At 45.1% G+C, this 21,537-nt stretch overlaps 1 protein-coding gene across 5 annotated transcripts in view; it reads right to left on the bottom strand.

The window, feature by feature from the left end:
• The window catches only part of RUFY1 (RUN and FYVE domain containing 1), a 61,155-nt gene extending 40,364 nt beyond the window's left edge, over positions 1-20,791 (bottom strand). For 2 of the 5 annotated variants that reach the window (XM_055302787.1, XM_055302786.1), the window contains exons 1-5: positions 20,506-20,791; positions 9,068-9,241; positions 7,615-7,732; positions 3,888-3,989; positions 1,813-1,936 (exon numbers count right to left, since the gene is read on the bottom strand). In XM_055302787.1, coding sequence (XP_055158762.1) covers positions 1,813-1,936; positions 3,888-3,989; positions 7,615-7,732; positions 9,068-9,241; positions 20,506-20,791 — 804 coding nt within the window. Of the gene's footprint in view, positions 1-1,812; positions 1,937-3,887; positions 3,990-7,614; positions 7,733-9,067; positions 9,242-9,452; positions 9,479-19,868; positions 20,033-20,096; positions 20,274-20,505 lie in introns of those variants that run through there. The other 3 variants (XM_055302788.1, XM_055302789.1, XM_055302790.1) reach the window with 3 other exon arrangements.
• Between the last annotated feature and the right edge of the window lie 746 nt (positions 20,792-21,537).

Genomic DNA, 21,537 nt, shown 5'->3' with positions numbered 1-21,537 from the left:
TAAATTAAAAAAGAAAAAAGAAAAAAGAATGCTCATTGTGATGTCACCATACTATCGTATAATGTTTACTTTGACACAGTAATCCCAAAATGTATCCTAAGAAAATGAATGGATAACAGTGCAAAGAGGATGAGGCTGTGTATAATATTGCTGTTGTAATATGGAATCAACAGCAGGTAACAAGGTACTGGTTAAACAAATTACAGTATGGTCGTAAATGAAATACAGACATACCTTGTTTTATTGCCTTACAGCACTTCCCAGACCCTGCATTTTTTGCAGATTGAAGGTCTGTGGCAGCCATGTGTTGGGCAGGTGTTATCAGCACTGTTTTCTCAACAGCATGTGCTCACCTCCTGTCTCTGGGTCACATTTTGGCCATCACGTATTTCAAACTTTTCTTATTACTACATTTGTTATGATGATCTGTGATCAGTGATTATGACATGCTGAAAGCTCAGATGGTCAGCATTGTTTAGCAAGAAAGTATTTTAAAATTAAGGTATGAACATGGACTATTTATTTAGCTTATTTTTATTATTTATTTACACTTAAAAATATATATATATAATGCTATCGCATACCTAATAGGCTATAGTATAGAGTAAAAATAACTTTTATATGCACTGGGAAACCAAAAAAGCCATGACTCCCATATTGCGATATTTACTTTACTGCAGTTGTCTGGAACCCAATCTGCAGTCTGAGCCATGCTTGTACTGTGCAGCCATTTAAATGGCTCATATCTCTCACTGACATTGAGAGCCATGTGGGACATAGTGTTAAACAAAAATAAATTCCAAAACGGTGTGCCCAGAATAATTATGTTTTGGTTTAACAAAAAAAGTCCAAATATCTCTAGAATATATAAACACACATACACAATCTTACTTATGTGCCAGAAGGATAGATATCAGAGTGTAACATTAAATTAGTTAGCTGTCTCTGAGCAATGGGATTGTGTGAGGTTTTCTTTCCTTCAAAAATACTTCCCTGTATTTTTTGAAAAATTTTCAACATGCAGAAACAACAAAACTACTGGAGAAAAAGGGAGGAGAGTTTACAAGAAAAAAAAAAAAAAGAAAAAGAAACAAAAGCTGGCCTTGGCATGGAGGGATTAGGGGAAGCTACAGATTTCTCAGATCTGTGCCCTGAAAAGGGGTAGCGGTGGGGAGGCATCAGGGGGTCTCTTCCCCTTACGCACTTCCCGTCCCCACCACCAGCTGAGGCCCTAGCCCTGGGCACCTGCACCCAGGCAGGAAGAAAGCATCCCAAGAGGGTTGTCCCCACAGTCAGGGTGCTCTGCTCCTTGATGCCTGCTTCCATTTAGCGCTCTTGCATCATCTCCCCTTCCCAGTCTCTCCTGGCTCTAACTTCCCAGTCCCCACCTAATCTTGGGGGACGTGTCTGCCCAATGTTTTTGCTGTCTCCACTCTTGGCCACTTCCAACTCATGACCTAGATGGTTGCCAGATTGATCTTTCTCAAACCTGGCCCTAAGTAGACCAGTACACACTGCCTAAAAACCTCCAACAGCTTCCTGACGTTCCAGAGACAAAAGGATGGCCTTTAGCATGGCACAGATAGCCTGAAAACTGAGCCCAGCTTCCACCTACGTATGCCTCTGTGCCTTGGCCCAGACTTCCCCTTCCCCAGTGTTTCCCCCTCTGCCCTGGCATGGCACCTGGCACAGCCTTCAAGCAAATACCCTCTGCCATCTGCCCCTGAGAAGGTCCAGCACAAGCCCACAGTCCTGTGTGAAATCCCCAGCCCAATGGAGGCATTCTACCTTGAGCCAAGATTCCCGTCCTACCTGAGAATCCAAGTCTTCTCCTTTTAAGCAGAGATTGGCATCAAGAACATTAAGTCCCACCAGCAGACCAACAATCACCATCCCTTCTTCCTCCATCATTAATGCCTCAGGCTCATAGAACTCACTGAAAGAGATGGACACAACAGGCTCAGGAACGGGTGCTCACCACCCCCCCCCCCGACTTGCCCTGCCTTTTTTTTTTTTAAGATTTTTATTTTATTTTATTATTTATTTATATTTTGTTTTATTATTTATTTATATTTTATTTTATTATTTATTTATATTTTAGTATTTATTTTATTTTATTTATTATTTTATTTTTTATATTTTATTTTATTTATTATTTATTATTTTATTATTTATATTTATTTTATTTATTTTATTTTATTTTATTTTTTATTTTATTCATGAGAGAGACAGAGAAAGGCAGAGACATAGGCAGAAGGAGAAGCAGGCTCCCCGGGGGTGGGGGGGAGCCTGATGCAGGACTTAATCCTAGGACCCTGGGATCATGACCTGAGCCAAAGGCAGATGCTCAACCGTGGAGCCACCCAGGTATCCCCTGCCCTGCCTTTTCACCTCTCAGCCACCTTCACCAGATGCCACAAACTCCCTGATATCTTTTACTTACTGCCTTCTGCGTTTTATCTCCCACCCCTGCTTTGAGTGCTATTTCTTCTCTGGCTTCTTTTCTCTTCCTGTGGCTGATGATAGGCTCCTCCCACCTCCAGTCTGAGGCTGACTCTTCCATCTGGACCCTAGACCCCAGTCCTTCCTATCTCCTCTTGGCTCCTGTGTTCCTGATCATCACTCTGCCCCTCCTGTCCCCACTGGCGTCTTCTTCCACACTGCTATGAACTATGTCTACACTCATGAGAAAGAAGGATCCCATACTGCTCCCCCACATCCAAGAATGAAACCCTTCCCTCTTCCCTGTGTTCCATGGAGCAACACTGGCTGCTCTGACTTCACTTCCCAGTTGCTTCAACTTTCGCAGTGTGGCTCCATCCCGTCTACTACTGCTCTAGGTCACCAATGATGTGCTTGTTTATCCATTGTATATGTGTGTGTGTGACTGCTGAGAAACTTGGTGTCTTAAGGGTTAGTTCAGCAGGTTATGAGGATGTAAGGTGCAGCATAGGGAATGTAGTCAATGGTACTAGCATAACTTTGTATGGTGACAGCTGGTAGCTATGCAACACAACATAACAGCGAAGACTTGTGGAATCACTCTGTTGTATTCCTGATACTAACATTAGATATTGACTACACTTCAATTAAAAAAAGAATTAGTTCACTAGAACACAATCTGTACCTCAAAGTTACTCAGTGTGATTGTACTCAAAGCACAAGTACACAAAGTATTTGAAGAAGTGTTTGAAATCTGTATTTATCATGCAAAGATACATTCAACAATAAGCTGTGACTTGAAAATGATGAAAAATTTTGAGTGGCAAGCCGTATGTAAAAGATATTTTTGACTCAATCACACAAAAAAATGAACTCTAGAAAGATTCCTCCCTTACAAATTTTCATATTCTTGAAAAAAACCCCTTTTAGGAGGATTATTTTTGTTTATATATATTTATTAGTATCTAAAATGAATTAGTCATAAATTCCAGGGACAGCCAATTAGTCATTACTGATGCTGAGAGAAAATTTTACAAAATGGATATGGAATCCTAAAATAGGTACTATTATAGGTATGTTCCCTTACAAAAAAGCAGGCTTTTATACTTTAAAATTATCCACTGCACCTAGTTTTAAAGTCATTTGTCCCCCATGTCATCAACAAATCCAATATGTACATTTTGTTGAAGCTTAATCGAGTAGGCTGTCAAGTACTGAAATGATTTTTCAAAATGAAAATATGAAACTTCATTCATAATGACTTTCAGATAGCCATGCTTGAAAATGAAACTCTTTAAAAACTAAGCCATAGGATGCTCACGATGAACAGTAATTCGAGTAAAAGCTGTGTATGCTGTACACTTGTTTTAATTCAAAACAGTCTCCAGAACTATGTTCTAAATATTTACAAAGCAAAAGACAAGCAAAGATGGGAGGTAAAATACCTTAAGAGATGTTTATTGTCTATGAGCACTTTCAGATAATCTGCCAGTTTCTTTTGCATGAGTGCAAGATACAGCCAGGCTCTGCCTCTTCCCACAGCTGTCCTGGAATTTAGAGAATTGAACTGTTAAGGCGTAACACCAAAACCCCTCAAACACCTCAGTTATCTAAAGAGATACACATATCCCAGCATGTACACGTGTGTTAACGCAGGGACACCGTAAGAATAGCAGCTTTGGGGCCTGGGTGGAGCACAGTCTGGGAAGGCCCAGAAAACCACTTTCTGAAAACCTCTGGGTACGGTTTGAATTTTGTATCATGGACATGTATTTTTGGTTGGTTGGTTGGTTTTGACAAGAGAAAAAAAAACTCTTACGCCACAAAAAAATCTGATTTCTGGAATAAACACAATTAGATAAAACTTTGCATGTATTCATAAAATTTCACAGGAGGCCAGCAACAATCTGGTTAGGTCTGTATAATGGATAAACATTTCTTTAAAAAATTAGTACGTAGGGGATCCCTGGGTGGCTCGGTGGTTTGGCGCCTGCCTTTGGCCCAGGGTGCGATCTTGGAGTCCCGGGATCAAGTCCCGTGTCGGGCTTCCTGCATGGAGCCTGCTTCTCCCTCCTCCTGTGTCTCTGCCTCTCTCTCTGTCTCTATCATAAAAAAAAAAAAAAAAAAAAAAATTCTTAAAAAAAATTAATACGTAAAACAGTGTTGAACCCTCACATTTCTAGGCATTAGCTCAAAGATGCAGTTTTATTTTTAGTTGTAAAATACACAGAATAAAAATTTGCCTTTCCTTTTTTTTTTTTTTTTTAAGATTTTATTCATTATTCAAGACACACACAGAGAGAGAAGCAGAAACACAGGTGGAAGGAAAAGCAGGCTCCCTGCAGGGAGCCCAATGTGGGACTCCATCCAGGACCCTGGGATCATGACCTGAGCCAAAGGTGGATGCTCAACCACTGAGACACTCAGGTGCCCCTAAAATTTACCTTTTCATGTGTACCCTTCATTAGTACATTCATGCTGTTGTGCAACCAATCTTAGAGATAATTTTGCAAAGGCACGCATCAAGAGTAAACAAAAAACTTCCCAACTGTAGAACTAACAGTGCTTGAGAAAAGAAAGACTCTATTCTAAGCAGAATGAGTGTATTTAGTATCTTCATCAAAGGGAGCTGTGGGGGTTGAGGGGTTCAGAGCCAGGCGCATCTAATCCAACTCCATCAATACAAAAGGCTTTGAAGCCCCTCCTCCCCCAAACAAATGAGGTTAAACCAGAGTAAAAAGGAAAGGAAATAAAGTAGAAAAAAGAAAGATGCTGAAAGTTGGCACCATGTGGTGAATGGATGCAGACACTTGCAGCATGCCAGCCATGTAAATCGGCAGCATGCCTTGAGCTGGCGATTTGATGGGGTTATCAAAATCCTACGTCTAGTAATGTGTACTAAGGAAATAATTTAGGATGCACATGTATGTATGTGTGGTGATGGTCTGCACACTCTTTGGATAATGAAAAACTGAAGACAAGCAGAAAGCCCAAATGGCAGTTAAACAAATGAGCTATATAAATGAATGCCATGCAGGCACCTCAAAAATGATGTTGTGGGGTGCCTGGTGGCTCAGTGGGTTAAGCATCTGCTTTCGGCTCAGGTCATAACCCTGGGGTCCTGGGATCGAGCCCCACATCAGGCTCCCTGCGCAGTTGGGAGCCTGCTTTACCCTCTCCCTGTGCCTCCTTTGCCCCATGCTCTCTAATAAATAATAACCTTAAAAAAACAACAAACAAAAAAACTGACTTGAAAACAATGAAAAATTTTGGGTCATGGGGTCATACTGCAAAAGATATTTTCATTTCAATTAGGGGGACTAAACGCCAGACTAGAGATTCCTCTCAGGATACAAAATGCATCCTGCAAGTTTCAAACAACCCTTCCACCCCAAAAAACACTAGTCATAACCTCCAAAATAATGTCAAAATTTCAGAAGGTTACTATTTAATGAAAGAGTGAAAGAAATACCTCTCTCACAGAGACTACTCCTCTGGAGGCCTCAAGAGAAGGGAACTACTGTACGTTTCCTTTTTGGCGACAGGGGATGATTTCCATACCTAAGCCTATCACTTGTGCACAGCCACAGAGCAATAAAGGGAACAGAGGTAGTGGGGTTTAGTGCTCTTTGTTAGCATAAGACTTTGAAAATGCCTCCCATGCATAACTGGAAACAGAGGTCTGAGGGTAGGAGAGCCAACCCAGGTCTGCTCCAACCTGGACACGCTGGAACTCCATCTCTACTGCTTCACTCATGAGGGGGGGTGAGCTGGTCAGAAGGGTTGGGCAGCAGGACCACAGAAGGAACTGCTGAAACAAAGCAGACCTGGGGAGCTCCTGAGAGGTCAACAAATACGTATATGAATGTTGTCATGGTGCAAAAGGCTTTTGCCTTCTGTGGTACAGGCCCGAGGGCTGAACTACGGACAGGGACAGAGGTTCAATTTCATCGAGAAGACTGCACAGGGCTCCGTAGCAATGGAGGTCAGTGGGATTTAGAGGATTCGAGTCCCACGGAGCTGTGTTCCCTTCCTGGCTCCACCATTCCCTTGCCAAGGGACCTTGGGCAGGTTACTTAGCTGCTCAGTGTCAGTTTCTGAACTTATCAGTGGGGATGCCAACAGCTTTCCTGGAGACTCTGTTGTGTGGGTTTAAATGAGATCCTACAATGTCCTTAACACAATGCCTGGCACACGGCAGGCTCTTGGTAAATGCTATATTACTACCTGAAGATGGAACAGGATGGCTCTACAGGAGAAGCATCAGAGGCTGGACAGCGGTGTCCCCCTCTGGGAGACTGAAGACTGCTCTTCTGCATGGGCCCAAGGATCTCTACTTCCCCCTCTAAATGCAGATTTCATGATGACGCCTTGTTTGTAGTCTATCTGGTTTTTTTATTTTGAACCTATGCATGGGGATCCCAAGGGCAAACCCAGACATGGCAAATGATTTGTCAGTCTCAGTTTTTTACAAATGTCCCATGTCTCATAATCTAAAATCTGGCCTGAATTATATTATTCAGAAAACTGCCCAGATGCATCCAAAGCATGGATTCCAAGAGCATAAGGATGACCTCTTTTACTCTTGTAGTTGCTCCTCAGGTGACAACATCTTTCCTTTTTTAAAATAATTTATTTATTCATGAGAGACACATACAGAGAGACAAAGACATAGGCAGAGGGAGAAGGAGGCTCCCTGCAGGGAGCCTGATGTGGTACTTGATCCCAGGACCCCGGAATCATGACCCAAGCCAAAGGCAATCGTTCAACCACTGAGTCACCTAGGTGCCCTTTTTTTTTAAAAAAAATAATCTTTATGATCAACATGGGACTTGAACTCATGATCCTGAGATCAAGAGTCAAGTGCTCTATGGACTAAGCCAGCCAGGTGCCCCACACTTTTTCAAACTATACAACCTCATTTGACATATAGGAATTGCTGTCCCCATTTTAAAGATAAGGAAACTGAGGCTCAGGGAGGGGCAAATCTTGACTCAAAATCCTGAGGATAATGAGCAGCAGAGCTGGGACTGAAGTTTAAGTGGAATATGGCTCATGTTACGATTTGTTCTAAATCAGAAAAAAGTTTTTATCAGCAAGGAATTGAGAAATTGGTAAATACGAGGGAGTTTTTTTTAAACATTAATTCAGTGTTAACTACTTGTCACTCACTTTAATTCTGGCAGATTTCTGACACTAGTGGCTATATCTGCTGCTTCTGGACAAAGTTTCTCCACCAGCTCCAAAGGACCAAAGAAAGATTTATTTTGGCCAATAAAACTCTTCTTAACTAAAAGGGAAAACAAAAGTGTTATTCATAAGAACAGGTTGTAAAAATGTCCTCAGGCGCCCACAGTCTCTCCCAAAAGCCAAATGGACAATTCACAGCTCTACTGCTAATTCTGAGTTAGTCCTGGGGACTCAAAGGTTAACAAATGACCTCTCCTTTCTCTGGTGACAGGGTTTCTGTGATATCCTGACTATCCTCTTACTCCAATGAAATAAAACAAGTATATATGTAAACGTATACAGCTTATAGAAATCCTTCCCCTTTCTAAATCCTACCTGATACCAACATCAGTGCTGGATTTCATATCAGCACCACCATCTCTCATCTGAACTGCTGCCAATAACCTAGTGGGTCTCCATGCTCCTAATATAGCCACCCCCTCCCTTCACAATCTCTTCACACACGTGGAAGTTCTTTTAAAAATTTAAGTCAGGTCAGTTTTCCTTTGCTTAAAATCCTGCAGACATATACTTAGAATAAAATTTAACTCCTCACATGACCTATAATGGCTTCTATGATCCAGCCTTTCCCCGCCTGGCCAACTGGTTTCCCTGACCTCATCTCTTTCCACTTTCCCCAGAACCCACTGGCATCTTCCTCAAACCAAGCTTGGTCTCACCCAGAACTTCTGCCCACCTGTTTCTCCCCACCCCTGCAAGGCATGCTCTTGCCCCAAATCTCTGCACAGCTCTTTCTCCTTTAGGTCTCAGCTCATAGTTCACCCCCCCCACCTCCGCCAGCAAGACCTCCCCTCTCACTATAGCCAAAACCCTTGCTGCTTCCTTGGATGTGTAGCATTTTGTAATTAGTGTGTTTCTGGGTTTATTGTCTGTCTGGTCCCTTAGAACTGTGCTGTCTGCGAGAGTCACTGGCCACATGTGCTCCTGAGCACCTGAAATGTAGCCAGTGCAATTGCGATGAGCTATGAAACAACACATGATGGGTTTTTAAGCCTTAGTAGAATGAAGTAGAATTTAAAATAAAATATCTCATCAATAAGGCTTTTAAATACTGCTTCAGTGTCAAAATCATAATATTTTGGATATACTGGGGCAATAAAATGTGCTCTTAAATTAATGTCAGCTGTTTCTTTTTATTTATTTATCGTTTAACGTGGCTACCAGAACGCTAAATATTGTACATGCCGCATGCCTGGCATTTCCCCTCGGACGGACGGTGCTGCTCTCCTGGCGTCGGATCTGGCGAGCGGGCACCCCGCCTGTTTTGCACCCTGCTGTCATCCCAGCATCCAGAACAATGCCCAGCACTGATGAATACGTGCCGAGCACACAGCTGGCCCCAACTACCGGACTCCGAACGCCCTCTCAGGCTCACCTTTCAGCCCGTGTTTGAGGCAGTGCTCCATCACTACAAAGAACTGCTGCAAGGGGGCATGGTCTGCATCCAAACTGCGGCCCAGGCTCAGGGCAGACTGGAGCAGGACTTTGACGCTGAGTTTCATCATGTGCATCAAGTTGGTACGCTCCTCCATCATCTGGCACCTGGAAGCTGTTGGGGCAGAAATCAGGACAGCCTCGTTAGTGGACTGACGGTGGTCCGCGGTGAGGAGGTTGGTCAGGACCGGCCAGGCGGGGGGGGGGGGGGGGGAGGGCAGGGGGCAGGTGATGTGTCCGCAGCGCCGACGTGAGGCTGGACGGATAACTGGGCTTCGCCGCCAACCCGCCTCTGATTCCTGGAGGTCACGGCTGCACCTGGGCACCTGAGCCGCTCTCCGGTCAGGCTCCGGAGACCTCTCCCAGGCGGCTCCGCGCGTTGCTAAGGCGACAGCCCTACTAAGACCCACCGCGATTGGCATTTCACCCAGCATTTCATTTTCGACCAATGGAAGGCGCCAAACTCCAGAAAGCCCGCCCCAAGCTAGAAGGCGAGCTGGGGAGCAAGTGTTCCGCCGCTGGACATCCCGATTGGACGGGCCCAGCTGGAGGCCACGCCCACGAAGCTCCCGGCGCGATATTGCAAACTGCCGCCGGGAGCTTCGTGGGCGTGGCCTCCAGCTGGGCGCGTCCACTCCGGGTCCCCGGAGCCTGTTTACTCCGACGGTGTCAACTCAAGTGCTTCCAAGGAAGCCTCTGCCCCTGAGCCACAGTGGAAAACAGGAGTTTTACGCTTTTTTTTGGTATGTCAAACCGCTAGAAAAGAACTCAGCTACGTTTCCACTTCAACTCCCATTAATGTTGCTTTGCGTTGAGAGTAAAAAAAGTTTGTGATGGGGATCCCTGGGTGGCGCAGCGGTTTGGCGCCTGCCTTTGGCCCAGGGCGCGATCCTGGAGACCCGGGATCGAGTCCCACGTCGGGCTCCTGGTGCATGGAGCCTGCTTCTCCCTCTGCCTGTGTCTCTGCCTCTCTCTCTCTCACTGTATGACTATCGTAAATAAAAATAAAAAAAAGAAAAAAGTTTGTGAGCTATCAGTATCAGATACTCCACGCTGTGCACGAGTCCTGGCGGGGGAAGGACCCCAAGTCCTCCGCACCCCATCCTGACGCGGGGGTAGGGGTGGAGTCGCGTCCTGCCAGCGGGCACCTGTCTACTACTGAGGTTAAATAGCTTTCCATGTTTGTTGTCTGCCAGGACTCTGAAAGCAGCATGGGAAACCTTTTAACTTTCTTGCTCAATTGTCCTTTGAACTATATACTCTGTATAAAGTAATGTTGATAGGAATCCTTTGCTGATAGCTGTTTGCCTTCATTATCATTAATATAAACCTAAAGATAGGGGCACCTGGGTGGCTCAGTGGTTGCGCATATGCCTTCTGCCCAGGTCGTGATCCAGAGGTCCTGGGATCCAGTCCTCCATCGGGCTCCCTGCAAGAAAAGTTCTCCCTCTGCCTATGTCTCTCTGCCTGTGTCTCTCATGAATAAATAAAATCTTAAGAACAACAACAAACAACAAAAAAGTCCATATAGATAGTTAAAAGAGCGCACACATAGCTACATCAAAGAGAACCATATGATCGTGAATTTATAATAAAGGTATTAAGTAAATAAATATTATTGAGACTTCCAACAGCCTGGGACTAAAAATTCTAAAGTCTCTCAAAACACCCACGAAAGCTGCTGGGAAAGAAAAATCGGTCTAGACGTTTCAACAGAGAAAAATGGGTTGATTAAATGGGTGGGGGTGGTGTAATTATTTTAAATTTTGAAAGAATCCTATGTATTCCATTTATAAATTCCAAGTGTTAATGGACTGGTTAATTGGCAAAGAAAAAAATTGTAAAACCTCATTAAGAGGAGGGTGAAACCCTGAATAGGTCAATAAACATAGAAGCAGTTTGTAAAGATTTACTGAAGAAGACACCACGCCAGATCTGTAAACCAGAGCTCTGCTCATCAGAACAGGGATGTGCCGAGCGCCAGGCAAGCCCAGGTGTTTGAAAGAGATCCTTTCTGCCCCTCAAGTTCACAGCTCTACAGGTTAGCCCCATGTGAAAGAGGGCTTCCTTCACTTCCACTTTGACCTCAGTCTATACTTTCTAATTGATTAAATTCTTTCCAGCCTCTCACCTGCAGCGAAAGACTGTGGGCAAGGCACCCCCTGATGGGAACCCAAACTACCCCCTCAAGCAATAAGGACTACCCCAAGCCAGCCCGATCCCATGTGACTGAACCCAAGACAAGGATCAACGTGACCTGACCACTCGCCCATACCAACTGTCCTTTGTCCCACATTTTTCTTATATAAATCTACAGTATTTTCAGCACTTTGTAGACCACCTTTGAGACGCTACCCCACCGTCTTCCCGGTATTGTCACACTGCAATAAATTCTTTTCCCGTTTCACCACCACTCGTTTCTCTACTATTGGATTTTACCAGCAGCCAGGGGCTGAACCTCGTCTTGTTTGGGACCCCCAGAGCCAGGATGCTCTTGCACTCCAGTCCTGGCAGCCTGGTTATAGATTCACTCCCTATCCCACATCTTCCTTCTGATGCATCTGAAGAGGGAGCAGAAGGCAAGCTGAGGACGGAGCACTAACTGACACATCGCATCCCTCCCACCCCAGGTGGGATATCTGTGATATTCCCCAGGCACTCCTGGTGGCCCTAAATCTAAGGGAAGTGAAAAAACGGTTATGGTTAACTGATCACAGTCCTGCAGGACATGAGTCTCCATCGGTTTGCCAATGTCTTAGTGATTTAAAAGGAAAAAGCATCCTGCTACCAATAGCCTAACTTCCAGAGACCCATAGTCTCAATTTCCTGGAGCCCTAACACCACCCTCCCCTCCATAAAGATGTAGGAAACCAAGGCAAAAGGGAATGCAAATAAAATTAAATTTCCCTATAACCTGCAACCCATTAACCAATACTTGAGGCAGGCAAGAGTATGACACGCCTCCAGGAAGCTCCCAACCCTCTAACACTAATGCTTTCCTAGAGGGAAAAGCAACCTTAGTTTGACAATAGCAAGGCCTCAGGTATCCGGAGTCGTCTTTAGCATATGAAGTCCCTTTGGACACCTTTTTCCTTACCTCCCCCAATTCCCAAGAATATAACCAACCATTCTTCATAAACCCCAGTGCAGCAGCCCTTTCTGTCCATGGGTCCTGTCCCATTAAAAAAAAAAAAATCCCCTTTTTGCACCAAAGACGTCTCAAGAATTCTTTCTCAGGGCACCTGGGTGGCTCAGTGGTTGAGGGTCTGCCTTTGGCTCAGGGTGTGATCTGGGGGTCCTGGGATAGAGTCCTGCATCCGGCTCCCTGCAGGGAGCGTGCTTCTCTCTGTTTCTCATGAATAAATAAATAAATAAATAAATAAATAAAAATTTTAAAAAAATTCTTTCTTGACCATTGGCTCCCTGGACCTCACCAACAACACTACTCAAAACTGTATCACATGGACCTGGGGTCCAGAGAGTCACAACACCAAGTGGAAGTGAAGCCTCCTTCAAGTCACCCAAAACATGAAGAGCGTCCAATCTCTCACTGCTTTACTGTACTCAGTTAAGAAAACCTGGTCTTGGAGTGGTTTTTTAAGTTGTTGTTGTTTTTTTTTTTTAAAGATTTCATTTATTCATGAGAGACACACACACACACACACATACACACAGAGAAGCAGAGACACAGGCAGAGGGAGAAGCAGGCTCCATGCCGGGAGCCAGATGTGGGACTTGATCCCGGGACTCCAGGACCACGCTCCGGGCCGAAGGCAGGTGCTAAACTGCTGAGCCACCCAGGGATCCCCTGGTCTCTAGTTTTCTGCGGCTAGCCTGAATTTAGAAGGTTAAAACATTTTTCCCCATGCATACACGTAATTATTCTCAGCCAGTCTCAATACTCCTCCCTAGGATGTACCATTAACTTGATGAACATGTTCCATAAATTAGATGGAAAACTGTAGGCCAAAACTGTAGCTCCATGTTTTTGAAGAAAATGGATTTGAAATACACATAAACTAAGTCTTTTTGTCAAAAAATATCATATCGGCAAAGGCGTAATGAAATAAGCAACACTCAGGGGTCTCCAACCATTTGGAGTGCTCTGGATTAAATAAGGTAACCAAGTGAAAGAATTACAAGTATAATTTTCTTTCTTTTTTTTTTTAAGTATAATTTCTTTTGATAAGTTTGGGCAAAGGCTTTTTTGGGGGAACATTTGAGACTGAGAAATGTCTTTAATATGACTGGGTTGCATCCTTTTGCAAGTCAGGTGATAGTCATTTGTTTTATTTATTATTATTTATTTATTTTTAAAATTTTATTTATTTATTCATTACAGATAGAGAGAGAGGCAGAGACACAGGCAGAGGGAGAAGCAGGCTCCATGCAGGAAGCCTGACGTGGGACTCGATCCAGGGTCTCCAGGATCACACCCCAGGCTGAAGGTGGCGCTAAACCGCTGGGCCACTGGGGCTGCCCAGTCATTTGTTTTAAACAAAAATAAAGGAACAAAAAATAATTTCTGACAACAGATCAATGTGACTTGGGGCATATAACTTGTAAGGAATTCAAAAGCTTGACAGGGGCACCTGGGTGACTCAATCAGTTAAGTGTCTGGTCTGCCTTTGCTCAGGTCGTGGGATGGAGCCCCAGGTAGAGAGTCTCTTTCTTCCTCTCTCTCTGCCTTCCCCTTCCCTTGTGTGTACGCTCTGTCAATAAATAAATAAAATCTTTTTTTTTAAAGATTATTTTTATTTTTTTTAAAGATTTTATTTATTTAGGGATCCCTGGGTGGCGCAGCGGTTTGGTGCCTGCCTTTGGCCCAGGGCGCGATCCTGGAGACCCAGGATCGAATCCCACATCGGGCTCCCGGTGCATGGAGCCTGCTTCTCCCTCTGCCTGTGTCTCTGCCTCTCTCTCTCTCTCTCTGTGACTATCATAAAATAAAAATAAAATTAAAAAAAAAAAGATTTTATTTATTTATTCATGAGAAACACAGAGAGAGAGAAGGGCAGAGACATAGGCAGGGGAAGAAGCAGGCTCCCTGCAGGGAGCCCGATGTGGGACTCCGGGGTCTCCAGGATCACGCCCTGGGCTGAAGGCAGACGCTCAACCACTGAGCCACCCAGGCATCTCTTTTAAAAGATTTTTAAGAAAAAAAAAAAATAAAAAAAAATAAAAGATTTTTAAGAGAAAATTTCTATTGGTCATCCTATCATATATCTCAGGAAAAAAATGTAAATAAATTAAAATTCAATAAACTTTTCTTGTGACTAAAGTTCTAAGTGTATAAAATATTTTTCTTATGGCATGAATTACCATTAAAATAATAAGAAATGATGGGTGCCTGGGTGACTCAGTGGCATAAGCATCTGCCTTCAGCTCAGCTCATGATCCCGAGGTCCTGGGATTGAATCACACATTAGGCTCTCTGCTCAGAGGGGAGCGTGCTGTTTCTTCTGCTCCTCCCCCTGCTCACGCTCTCTCTCTCTCTCTCTTGCTCTCTCCCTCTCAAATAAAATAAATAATAAACATTTTTTAAACATATGGAAGTGGAATTCAAGTTCAAGGAATAAAAGGGAAAATATACAGTTTTCAGGGGCACCTGGCTGGCTCAATTGGTACAGCGTGCACGACTCTTGCTTGACCTTGGGGTTGTGAGTTTCAGCCCCATGCTGCACTCAGTAGACATTACTTAAAAATAAAAATCTGTAAATAAAATGTAAAGTTTTCAAATAACTTGTCATTTATTTTTAAGATGGATGGTAGTACTTATCAAATCATTTAGGTATTTACATACCACTTAAAGAATGATGTAGCACTTTTATTTTAAAAAGTTAATATTTAAAAAAATAAAAAAATAAAAAGCTAATATTTTCAATTAGCCAGAAAATATAAACTTTGGGGATCCCTGGGTGGCGCAGCGGTTTAGCGCCTGCCTTTGGCCCAGGGTGCGATCCTGGCGACCCGGGATCGAATCCCACGTCGGGCTCCCGGTGCATGGAGCCTGCTTCTCCCTCTGCCTGTGTCTCTGCCTCTCTCTCCCTCTCTCGCTGTGACTATCATAAATAAATAAATAAATAATAAATAAAAAATTAAAAAAAAAAGAAAATATAAACTTTAAAATCATGATGAAGAATTTTACATGTCAACCTTAAAAGCTGAAGATTTTTTTTAGGGGCTCATATGAGCAAAAAACATGAAGGCTAGTGTTTCAGGTGATCAGAACTGGGTGGCAGTGGTTCCTATTGATGAGGAAAGATGTTGGGGTGCGGGACCGATGGCCAAGAAAGAATTCCTGAGACGTCTTTGGTGCAAAAAGGTGGTTTTATAAAAGCACAGGGACAGGATTTGTGGGCAGAAAGAACTGCACTGGGGTCATGAGGAGTGGCCCATTATATGCTCTCAAGTTGGAACGGGGTTAGGGATAGCCTAAGTTTCTAAGGAATTTTGGAAGCAAGGTCTCCAGGACCTTGAGGGGGCTAGCTATTGTTGGGGAAAGGTCATTTATTACCTTCTAATAAACCGTAAGTCGTAAGACCCTTCAGATATATATCGGTGGACCATATGCTTGGGGGATGACTGCCAACATGGGTCTTGGGAGAGTAGAGACAAAGGAAGCCTGGCTCAAGTTTCCGAAGTAATTTTTATTTGTTAAAATAGACTTACAAGACTCTGGGGTTTGGGCTAAGATTACCTTTTGCCCTTAGCAAAGTGTTAACTAACACAAGGCAGCTGAGTCCCTAGAGGAATGTCACTCTGCCTGTTTCAAGGACTTGTCAGCAGGCTGTAGGCTGTAAGGAAATTTAAATTTTTTTTTTTTTTTTTTTGCCTTTGTTCCCCACATCACTATCACCATTCCTGGGTACGTGGCTGTGTTCTGCAGCCATCCTATCCATCCCTCTGCTTTATGACTCACCTGTTCCCATCAGTGCTCCATTTAGAGAGCTATGGAAAATGTGAAGTGTATCTTTAAGCCATTCCATCTCTCAGTTTTACTGGTTTTGTGACTTTGGTCAAGCTAGTCACCTCTTAAAGCTTCATTAATAATAGCACAACACACAGAATGTTACCAAGTTCTACATTTCCTGAATTGCCAAATAAATAGTCTGCTCAGGGATCTGGATCTTGACTGTTGTGCAGGAGCCAGGCTGGGAACATAATCGAGTGCTGCTGAGGGAGGATGAGGTGGAGGGGACCTGGGCCCCATAGATACCCAGGGAGCAACCCAGCTGAGCACCACCCTCCAGCAGGAGAAATGCTGGTCAACAGTGTCGGATGCAGAGTTTTCAGAAGCTGGACATCTGGGTTTTTAGGTAGTCTGCTCATTGGCTAACATTTTGTTTTGTTTTGTTTAAATGTTTTTATACTGTGCAGCATATAAAATGCAACTACCAGACACAGAGAACTCATAGGGCTGCCAGCTTGTCACCTTTGGTATAGAGAGAGAGAGTAGCCACAATGTCTAGTGGGCGGTACAGGTTTTTTTTTTTTATTGTTGTTGTTGGGCTCTACATTATAGAGTAGATTCTTTATAAACTTGAGTTTTAGTTTTGAGTAGCCCTAGGGTGTCTTGGAGAATCTTACAATACAGTACAGTGTTCCTCTCTACTGACAAGGAAGAAAACTTTAATGCTTTCCCAACTGTCAGGAATTTCCACTCATTATCTCAAGGGCTAGCTGGATTTCAGCAGCATGACATGGAAAATGTTACTGGGCTTCTCCACTGGCTGGGGAGGGTCACTTAGACACACCTGTTACACTTAGACACATGGAAAATAAAATTTCCCACGGACGAGAACAGAGAAAGGCACAATCATACATATCACCTGTCTGACGCAAATACATATCTAAGTAATTATAGAAGAAAAGAGCACCCATGCGCAAGCATTGTGCTGGTCATGTTAACTCTTAGGAACAAGCAGGCTTTGCAACCACTCTCTGAAAGCTATGATAGGATTGGGGACAGTTTCTGCACAGGAGGACATACTCTACACTGATATTTTGTATGGTGATTTCTTTTCTTTCTTTCTTTCTTTCTTTCTTTCTTTCTTTCTTTCTTTCTTTCTTTCTTTCTTTCTTTCTTTCTTTTTTTACCACCTCCCTTTATTACTTAAAACAACAGCAACAACAACAAAAAAACCCACCAAACAAGTCAACCACAGAGTACAGGATCACAGTGGCACGCTGCGCTAACAGGACCCATGGGGGATAACGTTTTAAAACAACTATTCAGGGCAGCCCCGATGGCGCAGCGGTTTAGCGCCGGCTGCAGCCCAGGGCGTGATCCTGGGGACCCTGGATCAAGTCCCACGTTGGGCTCTCTGCATGGAGCCTGCTTCTCCCTCTGTCTCTCTCTCTCTCTGTGTCTCTATGAATAAATAAATAAATTCTTTTTAAAAAAATAAAACAACTATTCAAAGCGTTCCACACTAATCCACATCAGTTTCCTTTAACCTCCATCACCAATGGATTTTTATCTGGCAAGAGCGCTGCTCACATTTAATCTCTGCTCCTTCACTGCTCTTCTGAAAAATCTCTGTCCTCACTGCTTGTGTATGTGGATCAGTGGAAAAGAGATGAATGAGCTGGCCCTGGCCTGGCCCTGGCTGAAGTGGTGGCCACTGTTTTCTCCTGACCTGCTTTTCTGAAGCCTCCTTCAGAGCCTGCTGCCCCCCATCCCTATTCCTATACTACTTGATGGCTTCAAATTCTAGTTACCTCTGCACTGGCCACACAGCCCAGCAGTTCTTCAAACTGCCACCCTGGGTAAGCCATGTTCATTCACCATTTGTGTCAAATCCGAGGGTAGTTATTCCTTTAATGTTATCCTTATATTTAAAATAATCCCTATGGTATATGGCATTCTGCTTTTTTTTTAAATTTTATTTATTTATTTATGATAGTCACACAGACAGAGAGAGAGAGGCAGAGATACAGGCAGAGGGAGAAGCAGGCTCCATGCACCGGGAGCCCGACGTGGGACTCGATCCCGGGTCTCCAGGATCGCGCCCTGGGTCAAAGGCAGGCGCTAAGCCGCTGCACCACCCAGGGATCCCTGGCATTCTGCTTATACAGGTATTGAGGCATTGAATGTCATGATTAAGCACAGGCTCGAGAAACAGCCTGGCTCAAGCCCTGGCTCTGCTACTTTGAAGTAACTTGGTCAAATTACTTCCCTTTAATTCGGTTTCCCTCTTTATAAAATGGGGTTAAGCACATGGGCTGGCACATAGGCTGGCTCCGTGGGTGGAGGTATGGAAGTTCCCTCTCCCCTTTTAAAGGCCCTAGGGGATTGCCACTTCCTGCAGAGATGAAGTCTGTATCTGGTTGGGTTGGCAAGGGGACACCCAGCCAAGCCCTGAGATTCAGAGGGCACAACCCCAACCCTCCCTGGGCTAGCAGTGGCCATGGAGCAGGGGCTAGGGTGGGCAGGCAGAAGCCCCAGGGCAGCTGCAGCAGGTACCCCTCCCCGCCCCCCACCGCCTGTGGCTGTGGAAGGTGGGACCATACACCAGCTGGCTCCAAGGCCCCTCAGGGCTCCTCTGTCCCAGTAGGCTTCACTTACAAAACACACATTTGAAGATAAGAATTTAAAGTGTGGGGCACCTCACCCAGTACCTGGGTGACCACATTGGCCAAAGCAGGCATTGATGCGCACCCAGAAGCCAGTCCTGCTCTCACCTGGGGTTATTTTGAGGGTTAAATGAATGTAATGCAGATACAGATCTAAGACTAATACCTGGCACCTAGTAAGCATGAAACAAATGATACAAATGTTGGCTGCTACTTTTAGCGCCACTATAAATTGAAAACAAGCGTTTTCCAAATACACGTGTTCAACTGATATTTATTATTATTCTGTGCCAGGTGCTATTCTAGGTACTGGCACATGTCATTTATCAGTGTATGACTAACATTTATTATTTGCTTTTGCTCCATGATCTCAGAAGCCTCCAGAACGCCTCATGCCTTGACTTTTGGAACTCACCGAAAGCCATTGGAAGCAATGGCTGGTTCACAATCAAACACCCACAGGTGTGTGCAAAGGCAGTGCACCAGTGGGAACTAGATTCCTGTGTGAACAGCCGCCCTCATTACCTTCTGCACCTCTTTGCCACTGCCAGAATCTCAAAACAAGTCCGTTTGTAAACTTTCCTCTACTCATTACTTTCCCAACCCCTGAAATTCTCAGGATTCACTATGCTGGTTCAGTGATGACTTCTAAACAGCAAATTTACCCGTGGGGAGGAGGGAATCACGAATCTTCGATGGCACATCATGATTCTTAGCACTACCGACTTCCCTCTATTTATTTTAAATTTTACTTAAATTGTATTTGCCAATATATAGTATAAAACCCAGTGCTCATCCCATCAAGTGCCCTCCTCAGTGTTTTTTTTTTTACCACTTTTATTTATTTTTATTTATTTATTTCAATTTAAATTCAACTTGCCAACATATAACACCCGACTTTCCTCAACTCTGCCCCACAGCACTTTCTATGAAGACGGAACTGAATTTTTAATTTCCATTTAATGTTTTAAAAAAGATTTTATTTATTCATGAGACACAGAGAGAGGCAGAGACACAGGCAGAGGGAGAAGCAGGCTCCCTGTGGGGGCAGCCCGATGTGGGACTGGATCCCAGGACCCCGGGATCACGCCCTGATCCGAAGGCAGATGCCCAACCCTGAGCCACCCAGGCGTCCCTTAATTTAACACTTAAGCATTGCTTACGTGTGGCTGTTCTGTTGGTGAGCACAGCTCTTCATATCTGGCTTTTAAAAGGCTTTCCAGTTCACACTCAAAATCATCATTTAGTATTTCCATTATTTCCATTCTTCTAACATGCTTAAAGTCTATCCCAGATAACAAGGGCTGAAAAGGAGAAGAGCTCCCTGGGGAACCCAAAAGTCCCCATTGCACAGTCTGGGCATCAGACAGCGAGCTGGCTGCACGGCTCACCTGGAACCACCGCCTCCTGACTCCCACGTCGGAGCGCGCATCTCGAGGTTCACCGCGCAGAGCGGAACTGGAGACTCAGTTCCTCAGTTTTTAAAAATGAATACAGACTACGTAAGCTTTAACTCGTGCATTTTCTTATCCAGCACCGAGGGTCAGGATGTTGCCTGGTGCGGGAGCGGAGCCGCCGGACCTCGGAGCGCCCAAACCCGCGCATTTATCTTGGCTCGGCTTGCACAGCGTACAGAACACGTGCAGCAGGTTGGTTCTGCATAACTCGTCTGACGAGCCTCGGAGCCTCGACGCCCTCGCCAGCCCGGCTCCCCACCGGCTCAGCCAAACGGCCACCTGCTCCGCGGGCGCGCGCGGCCCCTCCCCCCGCTCCCCGCCCCCTCCCCCCGCCCCGGCCTACCTGCGCGCGCTCCGCTGTCCGCGCCGCCGTCCCCGCCGCCGTCCGCGCCGCCCAGCGCTGCGGCCGCGCGCAGCGCGAGCCCGCAGCTCGCCGACAGGTTGCCCGTGGCCTTCCGCGCCAGGGTCAGGATGGGCGCCGACCAGCCCTCCGACCCCGCCTGAGGCTTCGCCGCGCTCCGCAGTTCGCCAGGGCTAGGCAGCTGGCTGCGGTCCACGATCTCGAACCCTTCTCCGGGTTCCGGCCTCGGTTCCCGCCCCGCCAGGGAGCCGTCTTCCCCTTCGGCCATCTTGGCCGCGTCACGTGGCCCCGGCGGGCGGAGGACTGGGCGCGGGCGGGCGCGCGGGCGGGCGCGCGGGCGGGCGGCGGGCTCCGTCCGGGCGGGCAGGGTTTTTTTTCCTCCCCATCTTCGCGAAGTTCTCCTTCCTCTTCATCACCCTCCTTCTCTCCTTTCTTTAACCTTAAAAAAGTCCAGGAAAGTACAAATCCTAACCTAAAAAGCAGCACCCATATTCCTGGCAGTTGAGAGGACTTGGGTCCAGAAAATGACTCTTGCCCCGCTCCTGCGCCCCCTGCCCCTGGCTTGGAACACAGCCCGAGGGCTTTAGTTTCGTCGTGGCTCGATTTCCTCTTTCTGATTTTCGTTTCATGACTTACTTTTTCTATTTTGACACTTTTCTGCAGCACTCTTCAGAACAGGCTCTAGGCGAGGTAGAAAATCAAGATTTTTTTTTTTTTAATTAAAAAATCCTACGTAGGGACACCTGGGTGGCCCAGCGGTCTGGCTTTGGCTCAGGTAGTGATCCCAGGGTAGTGGGATCGAGTCCTGCATCCGGCTCCTTGTGAGGCGCCTGCTTCTCCCTCTGCCTGTGTCTCTGCCTCTCTCTGTGTCTCTCTTGAATAAATAAAATCTAAAAAAAAAAAACAAAAACAAAAAACAGAAAAACAAAAAACAATACCCGTAATGTCCCACCAGGGATTTTAGGTACAAGTGTCTGGTTGCCTTATTTCTTTTAGCGGTAATTGTGCCTTATT

This window comes from Nyctereutes procyonoides, unplaced genomic scaffold (genome assembly GCF_905146905.1).
Source record: "Nyctereutes procyonoides isolate TBG_1078 unplaced genomic scaffold, NYPRO_anot_genome, whole genome shotgun sequence".
NCBI lineage: Eukaryota > Metazoa > Chordata > Mammalia > Carnivora > Canidae > Nyctereutes > Nyctereutes procyonoides.
Note: the sequence above shows the minus strand (reverse complement) of the source record. Positions and strands in the feature narration are given on the sequence as shown.